This window comes from Delphinapterus leucas, chromosome 21 (genome assembly GCF_059928025.1).
Source record: "Delphinapterus leucas isolate spDelLeu-1000000601 "Yukka" chromosome 21, BTC_Dleu_Yukka2, whole genome shotgun sequence".
NCBI classification, from domain to species: Eukaryota; Metazoa; Chordata; class Mammalia; order Artiodactyla; family Monodontidae; genus Delphinapterus; species Delphinapterus leucas.
Window position 1 is genome coordinate 17,524,200 of NC_143149.1, and position 18,296 is coordinate 17,542,495.

The 18,296-nt window shown below is 42.3% G+C and overlaps 1 protein-coding gene across 1 annotated transcript in view; it reads left to right on the top strand.

The window, feature by feature from the left end:
* MTMR7 (myotubularin related protein 7) overlaps positions 1–17,895 on the top strand; it is a 93,900-nt gene extending 76,005 nt beyond the window's left edge. Inside the window, exons 9-15 of the mRNA XM_089903547.1 lie at positions 6,916–7,037; positions 8,119–8,244; positions 10,066–10,115; positions 12,184–12,384; positions 13,984–14,124; positions 15,465–15,591; positions 16,310–17,895. Of these exons, the coding sequence (XP_089759673.1) occupies positions 6,916–7,037; positions 8,119–8,244; positions 10,066–10,115; positions 12,184–12,384; positions 13,984–14,124; positions 15,465–15,591; positions 16,310–16,672 (1,130 nt within the window). The 3' untranslated portion in view covers positions 16,673–17,895. The remainder of the gene's footprint in view (positions 1–6,915; positions 7,038–8,118; positions 8,245–10,065; positions 10,116–12,183; positions 12,385–13,983; positions 14,125–15,464; positions 15,592–16,309) is intronic.
* The last annotated feature ends 401 nt before the right edge of the window (positions 17,896–18,296 follow it).

Here is an 18,296-nt window from a genome sequence, read left to right on the forward strand (position 1 = left end):
AATGGACTGTAGATTAATTCAGGCAGCTAAGTGGGTATTTGATAGGTTCCCTGCTTTCTTATGGGTGACTTTCCTTAATTTTTTTATTCAAGAGACATGGAGTAAGCACAATTTCAGAGGCATGGAAGTGCTTGCCTTGTGATACGGTCTGTGTCCACTCAGCACAAGTTCACCAAAAATAATTTAATAAACCCCACGCCAGGCCTGGTGGGTGTTTTCTCAGCAAGTCGTCTGACAGAGATACAAACCTCAGCCTGACAGCCGATCAGATGGGAGCAGGTCCAGAGCACAGGAACAAAGGCCCGGTGCCCATTCAGCAGTTTGGACAATACTACAGTGAAGGGCTGTTTGTAAGATTCAACTGGAAAGATTGGAATCTTTTTAGCAGGCCCCAAGAGGTAACCACTTCTATCGTTTCCCCTAGAATTGGGAACAGTGATGATGGTGAAAGTTCTGTGGTAAAGTCAGGAGGCCCCAGAGATATGTGACCTGTGCTCGTGTGTGAAGGTTGTGAGGCCCGATTGTTCAGAACCTTTGTTGGGTGTAGAAGGGACAGGTAAAAGCAGAGAACTTCGAGTGTGTCATGGGAGGCACCACGGCCACGGGTGCTGTGCTCATGTGACGACTCCCTGCTCTGGCGTCCCTGCCCGGTGCTCTCGGGTGCACCAAGGTCTAGAAGGGGACAGTCCCTAACACACCTGGCTCCGAGGTTCCCACGAAGTATTTTTCTCTGCTCAGAGGTAAGGTTGTAACTGTCAGTCCCAGTGTCCTTTTTATTTGATTCTTTCTTCCTCACCTCATTACTTTATGTGGCGATGGCTAAGTAAGCCTGGAAGAAATGGAAGAGTTCAACCCTTTATAGTCACATTTAAGTTTTTCATTTCAAAGTGAGTATTTCCTGTAACATGGCCTACAAGTTTATGCTATGAGGTTCTACCAGCTATGAGCTAATGAAAAGCTATAAAGGTTGATCTTTTTCCAGTTCTCGATCTTCTGACTTTCCCCATTATTAATTTCCTGAGATTACTAACCTATTAGACGAGACAGCCAATAAGACCTGGCTGAAAATCTGGTCACTGTCCCTCAAAATTTAGCACATGGCATGGGTTTCCACACAGAAAACCTACTTTCCCATTAAAGTGGACTGGATAGCTCCACCTAGCGGTAAGATTTTTTAATAAGTGTTCTACTAGAGCAACAGGTCTCTTTGTCAGGCTCCACTAGTTATCAATTCATGGTCACTTGGAAGAAAGAAATGCATCAAGAGTGTGTACCTGGCTCTCTCTTTGTTGTAAGAGGATGTAAAATGTGGCTGGCTGGTGTCGCCCGATCTAGACTGAGATCTAATGCTCTAAGCACTGAGGCAGAGAGGAAAGAGCGTGAGCTTTGGGTCGTATGTGTTGTGGCCAGGACTCCAGCTCAGTTATTTGCTGGCCGAGTAACCATGGATGACTTAGTAAACTCTTTTTTTTTTTTTTTGGTTCGCGGGCCTCTCACTGTTGTGGCCTCTCGCATTGCGGAGCACAGACTCCGGATGCAAAGGCTCAGCGGCCATGGCTCACAGGCCCAGCCGCCCCGCGGCATGTGGGATCTTCCCGGACCGGGGCACGAACCCGCGTCCCCTGCATCATTAGGCGGACTCCCAACCACTGCGCCACTAGGGAAGCCCGCCTTAGTAAACTCTTTAAGCCACACTGGCTAATCTGAAAATTGGGAGTAAAATATGCTGCATGGTAGATAATGGATGTAGAGGAAGTCACTGGGAGCTACATAGTTATTTTAGACAGTCATCTGTACATCAGACAGTTCTTGAGAGTTTTCTATATGCTGGGCATTGCATAGAAAAAGGCTTTATTTATTAATACAAAGTGACGTTACTGATCTTGATGTAGGGCAGAAAATCCTGGTGGGAAGAGAAGACGATGCTTTCTCATAAGTGATCTTCCTGAGGGCTGTCCTTGGGTAGATCAGATGGTTGAATGGTTTAATTGGATGTCAAAGCCAAAGACCTCATCTCTGGGTGATTTTAGCAAAGGAGAGGACAAGAGAAAACAAAGATTTAATGGGAGAAGAATGGCTGTTTTTTATTCTAATTGTGCTGTATCTTGATGTTCCTTGGGACAATTCAAAGATCAAAAAATTTCACCCTCAGAATTGTTGTTTTCATTTTATTAATCATGACAGCTAGTTTTTGCATAACTAGGACATTTACAAAAGGAGCACTTATAGAAGAACGTGTCTCCCATAAAACTAAAGATAGACATGACTCATATTAGCCACAGGGTGAGCAGTTTTCCCATAAGGCTGCAGGTGGGATGGGGCAATTCAGTATCTGCTTGCCAGTGACAGTGTGGCCTCAGATTCGATGGGTGCATTGGTCCTGCAGCTTTGCTCAGCCGGTGTGATGAGCGTGGAATGCTTTTCCACCAGTTACGTCCCCAGCCACGTGTACTGCTTATTTCACCACTTCTGTTATTTGCTGCCAACATCTTAATCTCACATGATTCTCGGCCTTCTCTCCAGCATTTGCCACTAATATCTTACATCCACCCTGACGTCACAGGCTCTCAGCACCCCTTCCTTCTCGCAGACTAGACTTTTCTATTTTCATCTGCCTTACGTTTCCTATTTAGACTTGCTCATTCCTTAAGCCCTGTCTTTGGTTGAGTTCCTGTTCACTGAGAGAAAATGACCAACTCCCAAGCCTTATATATGGTAAATGTAACATAAATGGGCATATGTATTTTAAAATTTATTTGTGGCAAATTGTGTCTTTAGACACAAAACTCATATGCAAAGCTAATAAATGCTAATACGGCATTCTTTTCTGAACCAGCTGCTTGATTTTCTTTAGGTCAATGGTAATCAGTATTACTGGAATGTGTGTGTGTATACATGCATTTACACACACATACATGTTTATTAGTAGCTCGACACAGACACATACTCACGCCCATGTGTGTTTGCATATAGTTACGTATGCTGCTAATGCAAGCAGTGCTAGCACAGGTGTACAGAATTTAGGCTGGATCGCAACTTACCATTTGATATTAGCATCGAATTCTTTAGAGGACGACAAGGCTATTCAAAAATGGCTTTCATGGCATTGTTAATTGTGTGGAGATTCCAGAAAATAGCATCACAAACAAAGCTGGAATCTTATTGGTGTCCAGTAATATACAGAGAAGCTAATATACAGATCTCTCCAATTAATGTAAAGGCCTCTATAAAGAGGGTCCATGTCCGTTGGCAGGGGCAGGGGGAGGAGAGCGGCACTGACATTAATAGACTGAGTAGACTTCACTGCAGAGTTTATTCTGTCACCAGGGTGGGCTCTAAGTAAAAAAGGGAGACTACAGGGCAGGCTTTACCAAACACTTCTGTTGTACAGGCCATAATTAAGTCCTCTTTGAATGGTATCGCCTGCTGGGATGTTCAGTTGAGGGAGATTACCATCATTTTGCTAGTTCTTTGAAGGCCGTTTCACTGGGCTTGGGTTTTTGACTCCAAGATGGGAAGGAGACAAAACATGAGGAGAGCTCAGGTATGTGTCTGGCTGGCAAGTAAGGGAGGGCCATGTACCTTCCAACCTTAGATCTTAGACACAAGAAAGACCAATCCCACAGGGTTCAGATGGAGACTTTGCACCCTCACTGATCCCCATCCAGTCACTGTGTAGGAAGAAATGAGCTTGGTATAGGAAATAGCTAAGGAGGATCATGGGAGGTTAATTTTCTTCCAAATAAATTTCCTATTTCCTCAGGTGCCGTAATTATCGATCTTTTTTTAAGTGTTGTTTTTATATGTTTGTGGGATATAGTTGCCCTGTTATGTAAAACAAATGTCACTAGACCCAGGCATTAAACTCCAGGTTAGTATAATAAGTCTGGTTCTCTGTGATCTGTGGCTGACGCCTCTGAGGTCAGCTGAAATGAACTTTGTTCCGCAAAATGGTTTGTAAATATTGGTTCAGCTTTGGCAACAAGGGTGAACCGATCAGTATTTCTGCCTTATCCTGAGTTTATCCAAACAAACCCACCAGTTTTATATTTAAAAATCCAGGTGCTAATTCTTGGAGTCTCAAGTGTACCCCCATCTGTCCATGTGTATTAATCACCTGTGGGCTGATTGCTCTTAACAATGGCCACTCAGCACGTGAGGGGAAACACTCAGCCGTTACCTTGCGTGAAACCTCGGGAGGCTATTTTATTGAATGTACCCAGTTTTAATGTTCCTGAAAGCAGATGTGTTAAACAAGGAGCCATCCTCCGTGTGGAAGGAGGGAGCTGACCTGGGAGAGATGCGGCAGCTGGTCCCCTGGGCCGTGAGCCAGCGAAGAGGGTGGCCTGGGCATCCTCTCCACAGCACCTTTTAGGGCCTTGTTCTGTGAGCTGGCCGGTCCCTTCTTGCCACTGGCACAGGCTACCTCCCAGTTTGCTGGAGAGCCTGGCGTCTGTATTTTTAAACTTGCTGTCATTTCCACACCGGGTGAGAAGAGAAGGCAAAAGGGATCATTTGTCCTTGGACTGAGCGTCTGAGCTTGGATGCCAAGATATCCCTGTAGCTCCCTGGACTTTTTGAAATGAAGGAGGATGCCAGCTAGCCCTGAGCCCGATCATGACCACCAGAAATTTGGGCTAGTTCAGTGGGAAAAAAAAAACCCACAAAAAACTGTTTGCAAGTCAGTATTATCTGCGGAAGATTGAAAGGACTCAGTGGGTCCAGAGACTCTACATGGTGGAATGTGTGTATTTTAGGATTAAGTTGAACGGTCTGGGTCACGGCCGGGGTTGGACAGAAAGACCAAACAGCAGGTGCCCGCAGGAGAGGCCGCAGCACAGAGGGTGCGGGGATTGCATCATGTGCACTGCACGGAGGGCCTGGGCAGCACTGCGGCCAGCCCGTCCCCGTCCGCCTCCCTGAGGACAGAGCCACGCCCGGCCCAGTTTCTCACCACGGCTGGCATTTTTCAGTTGCAGCAGATTCAGCGTCTGTCTTCACAGAGTACATACACCCCGAGGTCACGGGAAGAGTTTCCCAGGGGCGCCCTGGCTGGATGGCTTTATGGCACTGACTTCTGCAAGTGCTCCTTCCTAAAACTGCCTCACCTGCCTTAGAGATGCTCCTCCGTCCAGGTGTGAACCAGCCGTCCTTTCCCACCTCCCGTAACGAACTGTCCTTTTACCACCTTACAGACGGCGAACCCACCTTCAGTCTTATTATGGTGCGTTATTCCAGGGTGCCTGAGAAGGGTACATAGTTTTTTTTGTTTTTCAGTGTTCATAAAGTTTTTTTGTTTTTTTTTAACATCTTTATCGGAGTATAATTGCTTTACAATGGTGTGTTAGTTTCTGCTTTATAACAAAGTGAATCAGTTATACATATACATATTTTCCCATATCTCTTCCCTCTTGCGTCTCCCTCCCTCCCACCCTCCCTATCCAGCACCGAGCTGATCTCCCTGTGCTATGGGTACATAGTTTTAAAAATCAGTGGAGGGGCACACGTGCAAAAACGTTTGAAGACTGCAAATCAGGTTAATCTTCCTGGAACAATCTAAATTGCTGCTGGTGGGGAGCCAGCAGCACTGTGACCTCAAAGGGACAGTGTCCTGAACCAGGGCAATGCTGGAGAGAACTCAGTTCTCCAGCTGGGCTTCCAGCTCAGGGCAAGCTTTTGGAAGGAAGAGTTTGGACTCTTGCCTGAACATATTCACGATATGGCTTTTTCTTAAGAAGGGCCTTAAAACCTGGGAATCTCGGTGTTATTTTCTTCCTCACTGCTGCCTTCTGTGACTCAGAATTTAACTACTTGTGCTTTTTTTGTGTGGCTCTTACGTTGCGGGAAATACGACCGAACCCTCTGTTATCTGGCATATTTGAGGGGAGGGCATCTGATAAATTAGACATTGTCAACTGTTTTTATGTATTGCAAATGCTCAATGCTTTCATAGACTTAAAGTTGAATCTGGGAGTCTAGAGTTGGAAGGGCACTTAGATATAATTTAGTACACCTTCCCTGTTTTAAACGTGAACAAATCAAGGCCCAAACTAACACTTTAAACAAAGAAAATCTATGGAACATTATTTAATTTTCATTGATTAATTTATAAGATTCCTCAAAAGGGACGAACCCCATGAACTCTGGAATGTCATATTTGTGATATGTAGTCAGAACGCTGAGCCCTAAAGTTTTTTCATGCTTAACTAAAAGATAAGCTCTCGAGATGAAATTGTTTGTGATAATATGATAGAAGTGTTTACACACCTGCCTTAGTTTTGTAAAATATAGGTATCATTGGAATCCTGGATTATCTTCATTTTCAACCAAAGGGAAAGGCCCTAACCTGATGCTCTAGAAGCATTCAGAAGTGCAGGGCCTCATGTTTAAGTTCACACGCTTTGCTCCCTTTGGGTAGGATTGTTGGTAGCAGGAGTTCGATCATTTCCATTTAAGACTTCTAGGACAGCTCTGTTTTGTATTTTTACAGCAGTCCGCAACTGCAGTGCTCGGATGATGGAGTTCTAGTTGGGAAAGTGCTGGAGTTCGTTATAGGAGTCTTTTCCTCCAGGGCACTCTTACTCAAGTGCTTCTTGGTGGCACATTTTGAATATCTTTGCTGGAAGAATAAATAAATCTTCTCTTATTTTTACTATGGTAACATTCAATGATTTTCATTTATTGGGGTTTAAACTTTACTAATATAATACTCCTAAACAGATGCAGTGTCCCCTGTGACCAAAGAAGGTAGAAAAGCCTTACTTGGAACTGTTCAGTAGAATGAGTAAGCTTGGGCGTCTATCTTGACTCAAGTCTTCCAGAAAATACTACAGTGAAGGAATCATTAACGAACTGCCTGCAAATATGATCACATGTAAAATGAGAGATTTTCTGTATTTTGTTTCTGTAACACGATTTATCTTGCAGTGTGTGAACTTAAATCTCCCTCCGTGAGTGATTTTCTTTGGGGACTGGAGAACTCTGGCTGGTTGAGGCATATTAAGGCCATCATGGATGCAGGAATCTTCATTGCAAAGGTATGCGAATGCAGAGAATGGAAATTATGGGGCAGAGCAGCCAGTGTACTCTGACTTCAGCATGGAGATCTTGTTGCCTCGCGTGAGCTCCTCTGTACTAAACTGGGTGATACCAAATGGGGAGCTGGCTTTGCAGACCTCCATGAAGTTTGCCCTCTGAAGATGGGATTTTGTGAAAGAGAGGATGGTGTTCAGTTGACAGTGTATCATCAAGGCGATCAAGTGGTAAAATACTTTCAGAATGGTCTCTCTTCAGTTAGGCTTGGTCCTGGGTGGAGGAAAGAATTTTCTATAGGAGGGTACATCCAAATGTGAGTCACCTGAGTGACCGAGGCCTGAAGCTTCCATCTTAGCAAACAGCTCCCCCTTTTCAGTGATGGCAGAAGCAAGTCACGTTCCTGAACCTGGCAGGTAGATTCTGTTCTGCCAGAGGAAGATTTTGCTGCAACTTTCACAGAAGTTGCTTTTGAATGCATTGTCTATTTTGTTGTTCAGTGCGTTTTTTTAGAAAAGTAAATTCCCCTCAGATTTATACCTAAAGACAACCATATCTTTTCTGATGACATGGTATGCTCCCCTTTATTAGATAATTCATTTATTTAACAAATATTTATTCAGTGCTGGGCACTTTCACTTGGCTCTTTTCCTTTTATCTCTAATTTCATAGTTTTACAATTTATAATTTTTGTCTTTTCCGTTTTGAAAATGATTGCAGCCAGCAGCAGCTCCAGAATTTCATTTGGAAAGGCTTAAAGTGGAAACCCAGCAGGGAGGAAGCGGGTTGAAGGTGGGCTAGGAGACGTTCACACAGGAAGCCTGCTTGTATATGGTACAGAAGCCGGGCTCATGGCTCCTGGATATAAGGGAAGGGAAGTGACGCTTCAGTTACCGGCACCAAACCTCTCCTTGGCTCCGCCCTAACTACACGGGGGCGTGAACACTCAATAAATGAAGGAACAGGTTTTGGTATTGATTTTTTGCCTGTAAATCTTTTTTTGATTCTTTCTCCGAGTACAAAGCCAAAGCTAATTCTGATGATGTTTCCTGTTGATAGCCATCCTTTGCCCATCCTGTTTTTCAGGCAGTTTCAGAGGAAGGGGCAAGTGTGCTTGTTCATTGTTCCGATGGCTGGGACAGGACTGCTCAGGTGTGCTCGGTGGCCAGCCTCCTGCTGGACCCTCACTACCGGACTCTGAAGGGCTTCATGGTGAGTGTGGCCGCTTGGCCACTGTGCCATGCACGCAGTGCCTGGACAGAATGGACCTCTCTTCTGACAACTATTGGCAACTTTTCCCCCTCCTCCTCAACATTATTTTTCTCTTAGTAGATCAGCATGATTAATTAAAGGGGGAAAGGGAAATAGGCTTGGAATAAGAAGGTGAATTTCTGGGATTTTGGAAACAATTCAAATCAATGCTATTAAAGGTGAATTTGGGGGCAAATATAAAATATCTACTTAGCAGTTTGTAAAATAGTTTTATATCTCATTTGTATTTCAAGTTTGATATATATACTTCTAGTTTATATATTTGATTTATATATATATTGATATATATATTTCAAGTTTGATATATATTTTCAAGTTTGAGGTAACATGACTATAAAACAGAAAACACTTTCCAGAAAAAATATTTGGAGAAAAACCTTTCTATAGGAAAAAGTGTTTTCACTTACTGCTTTTATATTTTAAATTGTCCTTCACAACTCTGGATATCCAGAGAATACTGAAAACTTGACAGTGTTTTTGCATTCTTTGCTGAAATTATGGGTACATCCTCTCCTAGACTTTGCACCTTTTAGATGTGCATCAGAACTTGACATGTTGCTTCCAACTGCAGAATATCTGTGTTAGTTGCCTGGAAGGGTGAAGCTTTGGCTAAGCCAGAACCAAAATCTTAAAGTGACTGCAGGGACTTCCTAGCGGCTGGGAGGTTACCTGGTTCCTGCCTCTTGAACCATGATTTGGTAGAAAGTGCTTCAGAGGATCCTGAATCCATGCTTGGGATCCTTTATCGAGTATTATCAGCTGACACTCTGGGGACAAGAGAGAAGTGGCAGGTTTCCGCTCTTGGGCTTTTTCTTTCCTTTTGTTTTGAATGCGTCAGACAACTTCCTGTCACCTGTGACAGCACTGAGACTTCAGGGTGACATTCCTGCTTCAGACCCCTCCCCTGGACTGAGGTTAGGGGCTGGAGTCCTTCATTTATGTCTGGAGAGTGGGGAGGCTGAGTCACACATCACCGGGCAGCTTGTCAAGGCCAAACTTCAACCAATCCTTACTTTTTTTAAGGGAAAAGCTCTGGCTGTTTTAGAGCATTGGTGATGTTGATGGTACTATCCTACAGTATTTGATTAAAAAGTTTTTTGTTTTTTTAATCCAGACAATTTGAGAGTATAAACTCATGTTACTCCTAACTCCAAAGCAGGGCTGAAACTTCTAATACGTTCCAGACCCTCATCATTCTAGAATTCTTCTAAAGTATACTGAAGATCACTGGAAAACATCCCGAATTGTTTCTTGTAAAACGGTTACTATTTGCTATTATATTGACAAGCAGCATTGCCTGTTGGTTGAGAGTTGGGCTAGATGGGCTGTGGTGGTTTCTGGAGCTCGGTTACGAGGTGGCATCCACCACTTGCCAGTAGCGTGATCTTCGGTGAGTATTTAACCTCTCTTTCAGTTTCCCCCTCTCTAAAATGAGAGTGATAATCCCTGCCCCACGATGAAATGAGATCATACATGAAGCAATATGAACAGTGCTCACTGAAAGCACTCTGTGGGTGGTGGCATTACATCTTCCTATGTCCGCTCTCGTTTATTTTTCCTATGGAAGGCTTTCAACTTTGCCCTCTGACATGCATCTCTATAGGGGTGGACAGTGAGTGTTTGTTCATGTGCAGGTTATGGAGGAGAGTGACTTCTGCTCCAAGAACCTCTGAATTCAGAATCCTTCAGAATTATTCGTGCTGGTCTCTTGTTTTCCTTCATTTGCTTCTCTCCATGATATTTATATTCTATCTTGTATAGGTATTAATTGAAAAGGACTGGATTTCCTTTGGTCATAAGTTTAATCACAGGTAAGAAATATTTTAAAATCTGTTGTAGTGAATGTTTAGGATAAAAAAGATAATCTGTTTCTGAAGTTCTCAATTGAGTGGGGGAAAATAGCCTTGTTTTCAGAGTTTCCTTGTGTACCTTATTCAGGAAGTTAAAATTTTGTTAAATATGTGTATCACAGATAAATAAGTTCTAACTCGAGAACGGTTGGTATTTACTGAGCAGAACTAATATTAAGTTCTTCCAGAAGAGACAGAAGCTTGTTCATTAATCGACCTAGAAAGGATGGACTCTCCCTTCCTTCCACACACATTTGATTTACTAAATTATTCCAATTTTGAAGTGCAAACATTCATTTTAAGCTGCACGTTGTGAAATGCCTGTGGAACCGTTTCTCTTTGATCTTCCACAAGGGGAGTTAAATTGGGCTCATCCTGCGGCATTTGTGTCCCAGGCGTCTCTGGAGAGCTAATGTAGGACAGCGGCCCAGGCTTTGAGCCCAACAGATCCAGCCTCAAATCCAGGCTGTGGCATTTACTGTGTGGCCTTGGGCATCTGTCCTCTCTGAGCATTCGCCTCCCGTCTGTTTAAAGGGGAGACCCTCCCTAATCCACGGGGTTATAGCAAGGCTTTTAAAACCGTATATGTGAATAGCCCAGCTCCTTGCCTACTAGCCCATCTACTGGGCTTTCAGTAAACAGAAGCTACTGGCCTCATTTGGTTAGTGTGGATGGTAATGTCTGACGGGTGTTCTGGTGTCTCTGATCCCTGAGTGTTACTTGTTGTAGCTGGTATGGTCTCGTCTTTTAGAGGTAAAATTTAAATTTAGGCAGCGTGCTGATAATAATTTAGAGATTTTGATATACATTTTTGATTGTTTGAATGTTTTCCTAAAATAAATTCTCAATTTATGGAGCTGCCCATATTTATTTTTGTAAGTTTTTGCATTTAGCATTAGTTGAGCATTTATTATGTGGTTTTCTGGAATTCTATTTTTATAATTAATTGTCTTTCCCGGAAAGCACAGTGATTCGATTTTACAAATGAGAAAATTAAAGCCCCCAAATAATTAAGTAACCTTACGATCAATTGTTATTTTCAATTTTGGGGGTTCCACCGACTGTCTGATAGGCACTTAGGATCTCTGAGGTAGAGGATCTGTGGCAGAAAGAATATAGAAATGGCTAATGTGTCTTGTGAGGAAAGAACATATTGGGCAACCCCTTTTTAAAGCGACCAAAGGTGAGTGGGACTAAACCTTTTGAGACGTTTCCAGGCAGTTTCTAATGTTTCCACCCTGGAAAAAACTACTAAACCGATCCTTGCTCATTCCTATTCCTCAAACTGATTATCCATGTCTGAGAAGATGAGGTTCTATATTGTTATTCTGTATTTGATGGCACCCAAATCGTCCTTTTGGATTCTTTCTGAAATTCACATAATAGTGTAAAGGACAAGGCAGTCTTCGTTTAAAAATCAGTACAAACATGAGGGAGGAGATTCCTGATGTACTCTTGAGAACAGTGATACGAGAGATATAAAGGTATATGGGAATCTGGTCACGTGGAAATAAATTGACAAGCTTTAACACTGGTCTAGAAATGGAAATATCCCTAGAAACTTGGGGAACCAGTTTTTTTTAAAGCTGTCTCTCTTCCTCTTTTCTTCCCAACAAAACCATGCAAAAACGAAAAACTCTGAAGTTGCTTAGACATTTCTTCCCATTCTCCCCCGGTCACTAATTAAAGTGGAAGATTTATTTCAGAAGTTCTGATGTACTTCGCACGTTTGAATGAAAGGTTGCTCTCTCCATGGAAAGACTCCTTGAATGCACTAACACTTTTCTTTTGTAATTATAACGTCAACATGTCCCTTCTCTGCCCAGACCTTCACTACAAAGTTTCTTTTGACATTAAAGAAGTTAAATCCACTTCTTTCTGCATTCCAGGTTTATAAGATAAGATGTTTAGGAACTAGGGTTGCTTCTATGATTGTTTTTGCATTTATAGCTTTCGAGTTAAAAAAAAAAAACAAAAAAAGAAACCCCAAAAAACCCTGCCGTAACGTCTCTCATACTTTGTTTTACAGATATGGCAACCTAGATGGTGATCCCAAAGAAATCTCTCCAGTTATTGACCAGTTCATTGAGTGCGTCTGGCAGTTAATGGAACAATTTCCCTGTGCCTTTGAGTTTAATGAGAGGTTTTTGATTCATATTCAACACCACATCTATTCCTGCCAGTTTGGAAACTTCCTATGTAACAGCCAGAAGGAGAGACAAGAACTCAAGTAAGTGTTTCAGTGTTTAATTTTTATCGAAAGAGTTTGTGACTGAGAATTTCAATGGCCTTCCACCGTTTTGAAGACTGTTTTACCCACACATCTATACTGACAGAGTAAAGTTATTTTCTTTTTCCTGATGTCACTTTAACAGTTTAATGCCATCAGCTGACAAAGATAGGTACAAGTCCATTTTGCCCAGTTCCTGCCTAGCGTCCACAGACAGGTAGGTAGACTTCACGTACTGATAATGGAAAGGAAGCTTCTTGGAGTCAGAGAAAGCAATTTTTGCATTTAAAAGGAAAGAGTTAGACATCTTTGGCCGATATACTGTCATAAGAATTGCAAGTACAGTAGTCCCCCTTATCCATGGTTTCGATTTCCATAATTTCAGTTATCCAAGGTCAACTATGGTCTGAAAATATTAAATGGAAAATTCCAGAAAAAAACCGATTCGTAAGTTTTAAATTGTGAGCCATTCTGAGTAGCACAACGAAATCTTGTGCTGCCCCTCTCCATCCTGCCTGGGATCGCCTGTTACTTAGTAGCTGTCTCGGTTATCTGATTGACTGTCGAGGTTAACACAGTGCTTGTGTTCAAGTAACCCCTATTTTACTTAATGGCCCCAAAGTTCAAGAGTAGTGATGCTGGCATTTTGGATATTCTTATTATGCCTAATTTATAAATGAAACTGTATCATAGGTGTGTATGTATAGGAAAACACAGTATACACAGGGCTCAGTACTGTCCACAGTTTCAGGCATCCACTGGGGGTCTTGGAACATATATCCCATGGATAAAGGTGGACTACTGTATAACTGGGAAAGTAAATTAGAAACTCAGGTCACTCTCTTATTCAGATTAAAACTGGATTGCTTTTATTGAGAGGGAAAAAGTAGATGAAATGTGGACGTTTTATAAAGTCAAAAACGTAACACAAAGTGACTTAAGAGCTGCAAATCAAAGAACATTTTTGAAATTTTTATAAAATAAAATGACTTTAAGTGTGGTATATATAATATCGGATTTAATTTTGGAAATGATCAGTTCAAATAAAAGACTCTACTAGTTTATAGAGCCTGAATGGAAAGAAAATGACTTTTTCCAGTAGGTACTAGTTGATGTTTTCTCCAAGGAACTTTAATTCCAATAAATCGTAATGATTTAAAAGTAGCCTAGTACATCCTTTAAGCTCACCTGTTTTCCTAGGTAGTTTTGTGATTTGTTGGGCCAGATTAGCAAAAGGGACAAATGTCATAGGAATTCAGTGAGGATTAAATGAGAGAAAATATGTGAAGCATTTAAATAGTACCTGGCAAATAATAAAAATCCAACGACTATTTGGGGGAAAATTCTTGTGGTTTTATTTTACACTCAGAGGGATCAAGCATCTTGCTGAGGCCAGTACGGACAGCAGAGGAGTCGAGACTGTTACAGAGCTCTCCTGCTGTACCATGAAGACACAGGTTGCAAATTTCCCTGCTAGAGAACAGGGACACCTGATGTTCAGATAACAGTTTTTGATCCCTTTCCAGCTTTAATATTACATGTCTACTATTTGTAAGAATGAAGATAAGCTATATTCAAGGCTTTTTTTTTTTTTAACAGAATTCAAGAAAGAACATACTCTTTATGGGCTCACCTGTGGAAGAATCGGGGTGACTACCTGAACCCTCTATTTAGAGATGATCCCAGTCAGACCCAGGGAACCCTCCATCTCCCCATGACACCATGCAACTTCATGTACAAGTATGTAAACCTCTAGGACTTTAACAAGTATGGCTATGAACTTGGATTCTGGCATTTTTTACCATTTGGAAGTTGAAGTGTATGAGCTTCAAGGCTTTTTTGGATGCAAACACACTGAAGGAAGATGCTTAAATATCTCATCTGGCATTTTTGCCAATGTCTCCTCTCTCTCTCTTTTCCCCCCTAAATGTGGAATTCTCTTTAGAAGTCAATGTTTTGTAGTAATGATATCCTAAAAATGTAAGTTCCAGTTTGTTTAAAAGTGAAGGAGGGAGGGAGGGAGGGAGAGAGGACTTTAGAAGTTAAATGTGGAATCACAGGTTTAGGTAGTGATCATGACACAGCTTACCTTCAGAAATACTGTGGCTTTGGTTCCCGACCACTGCGAGAGAGTGAATACAATAACGAGTCACATCAATTTTTTAGTTTCCCAGTGCATATAAAAGTTATGTTTACACTATACGGTAGTCTATTAAGTGTGCAACAGCATTACGTCTAAAAAACAATGTAACCATGTTATATACCTTAATTTAAAAACACTTTATTGCTAAAAAATGCTAACCATCATCTCTGAGCCTTCAGTGAGTAGTAATAGTAACATCAAAGATCACTGATCACCATAGCAAAGAAAATAATACTGAAAAGTCTTGAAATATTCTGAGAATTACCCAGATGTGACACAGAGACACAAAATGAGCAAATGCTGTTAGAGAAATTGTGCTGATAGACTTGCTTGGCACAAGGTTGCCACAAACCTCCAATTTGTAAAAAAAACGCCATCTCCACAAAGCACAGTAAAGCAAAGTGCACCTGTATTCTCATTTGCATTCCAGTATGCTTTACTGTGTAGGATAAAAAAGGGAGGATTTATTGTAAATCTAAATTTTTGGTGGTTGTGATAAAAACAAGCGAAAACCCTCAAATTTAAAAGACTCCCTTTGTGGCTGAAAGATTCTGCACGTTAATACAAACACTCATTTTTCAAGTTGACTTCCAAACTAAGAGCCATTTTCTTAAGCCCAAAAAAGAAAGAAAATGGTAACATGTACTACCTTCAGTCTGTTTTAGAAAAATATGTTATGTGCCTACTAATTCAGTACCATCTGTACAAGTAGACTTCATGAATTTATTCTCCCCGAAAGAAGTCTACTGATTCAAGAAAATGAAAACATCAACATGAAGTTATCACCTTAGTAAAGTGGCTTTTTTGAGCCTGTGCTTTGCATTTGGTTATTATTAGGACGGTGGGACTGTGGGTTGAAAGATTCCTTAGAAGACTCGAGGATGTGGATATACAGATTGTGACCTGGTGTTTCATGAAGCGCTGCTGTCCTCCCTAGATTTTGGAGTGGAATGTATAACCGCTTTGAAAAGGGACTGCAGCCCCGACAGTCGGTCACAGATTACCTTATGGCTGTGAAGGAGGAAACCCAGCAGCTGGAGGAAGAACTCGAGGCCCTAGAAGAAGTAAGACACACTTGCTCTTGTTAACCGTATTTTGTGATGATCACTGCTCTGGGAAAGCCTCTCATGACTCGGGATGTGTGAAATGTAGCAACAGAGCCATTTCACATTTTTAGCTGGTGGGTAACAGGAAACACAGCCCCCAAAGGTGAGCACTTACCTATAGGCACTTGATACGTTTCAGACATCTGGCTTGGCTCGCTTCCTTGGTTTGCTTCGGGGATGATGAAAATATTAGGGAACTAGATGGTAGTGAATGGTTGTGTACCCTTGTGAATATACTAAAAAACCACTGAACTGTACACTTTAAGAGGGTGAGCTACTTATATCTTAATTTAAAAAATTAGATAATGAACACCTCACTCCTAATTTTAAAAAAATGTATTTTGAGTTCACAGGGTGAAAGTCATTACGTAAAACCAGATAGATACAGAAAGAAGGATGCCAGGTGCTCTACCTATGCTACGTTTTCTGCATTTTATAGAAAACCTGTGCTAAGGCAGTGCCATCCTTACGTTAGGGATGAAGAAAGCAAGCCTCACAGAATCTAATTATTTTGTCCAAAGTCATGAAGTCTAGTTTTCAACCCAAGTCCGTCTAAATCCCATGTTCTTATTTAACATTATACCCAGCTGGAAGGTAATGAATACCTTTAGGCATGCATATACAAAAAAGATACATGATTTATGATCGTTCCCTGAAATTGTTGTTTCTTTTTTAGAGGCTGGAAAAGATTCAGAAAGTCCAGTTAAATCGCACTCAAGTGAAGAGTAAGCAAAGTGAACCCAGCAGACACTCAGGGTTTTCTACCTCAGACAACAGCACAGCCAACACTCCCCAGGATTACAGCGGGAATATGAAATCATTTCCATCCAGGAGCCCTTCACAGGGCGATGAAGATTCTGCTTTGATTCTAACCCAAGACAATTTGAAAAGCTCAGACCCAGATCTGTCAGCCAACAGTGACCAAGAGTCTGGGGTGGAGGATCTGAGCTGCCGCTCCCCCAGCGGCGGGGAGTGTGTGCCGAGTGAGGACAGCGGCAAGGACCGGGATTCGGACGAGGCCGTGTTTCTCACGGCCTGAAGGTCCCCCCTGGGGGGACACACAGAAACACGTTCCAGAAATAAGGGAACAGTGCAATTTCAAACGAACGACAAAGTAGCCCAACAAATGATACAGGTCCTTGAGAATTATAAAATGTAGCAGTGAAAAGAGAAAAGCCCAACTTTTAGTTCCTTCAGGTGTTGAAGAACAGGAAGTAGCCATTTCTTTTATCAAACAAGTATAAGGAAAATGATTCCCCATTTTGAAAATCATTCTAGACTGTGGAAGAAGTTCCATTCACTACAGAGCAATGACCTCTACCATCACCTGAGGTTATCAATGCAAATCTTCCTTGATAGCCTGCAGCTGGTCAGAAAGTGCCCTGACCTCTTCACACTTATCACTTTAGTCTTTCCCCTTATTTCACTTCCAGATGCATATTCTGTTTCCTAAAATATTTTGTTACCTTCCTTCCTGACTCTGTTATCAGTATTTCTAATAATGGAACACATTGTGGCTAATAGACATATTTCTGTAACTGATGAGCTCTGTAACTGCTCTTAAGCTTATCATTCAGGTTTATTGTTCACTTTAACTTTCTCTTAGGTAATATATTTTAAATCGTTATAATAATTTCGTTGCCTTTTCCTGGAATTTCATATTGCTCCTTATTTAAAAAACGCTAAGACTTACAACACACTTTTCTCTAACACCAGTGTACCACCTAATAAAGTAGAAACAACATTTACTCTCTGGTTCTTAAATATGAATTTGGATCATATTAACTTCTTTTCTAATAACAACCTTTTATTACTACTCCAGAGGCCACATCACCAGGACAGGGTGGGTCAACCACCAGCCTGATCCCTGAAGTATGACTGACTGTATAAAGTCACAGGGCACCATTTCAATGAGAGAAGATGTCACGGAAGAACTAGAGAATTTAGTTTTCATGTCTGTTTACCACGTGGAGTAAGTTCTGTCATTTGTTACCTTAGGAACCGTGTGACTGGTTAGTATTGTTTGATCGACGTTCTGCCTGCAGAGCCCACACAGCTGTCTCAGCCAGCAGCCCCGTTCATCAACAGAGTCCGGTCAGTCGGTGGTGCAGTCTGACCAGAGAATGCGACAAGGTGCCGGTTTGCCTAGCTTGGGCTCCCGAGGGGACGTGCTGCTGGCCCTGGAGTCCAGTCTGCCCACGCCCAGGCAGAAGAGCTGAGCCATGGCACCTCTGCTGTAGACTGTGGCTCCTGGCCCCTACTGACCAGAAAGCCTGTTCAGGAAGATTTGGGAGCTGCCTGAAATGGGCCTTCTCAGTCCTCCCCCGGCAGGAGACAGAGCCCCACCCGATAGGGAGGGGTGGTGAGAACACCTGGAAGCTGCATACCCCAGCAGTGCCTGAGCTGAGAAGCGGGTGGGCAGAGCTGACTGCCCTGAGAGCAAAGCCAGTGGCCCTGTTTGGCCAGGGAACCTGGGGCACAGGTTGACTTGAGACCACGAACAAACAGCGTTAGTGACCTTCGAGCTGCTGCTCCCACGGTGCCTGAGCAGGGAAACTCATCTGTAGCCCCACTTATTGCTGAAAACATGCATCAGCCTGCCTGACCAGGGAGCTTTACCAGAACACACGGGAAACTGCATAACCCATCCAACAGCCCCGTTT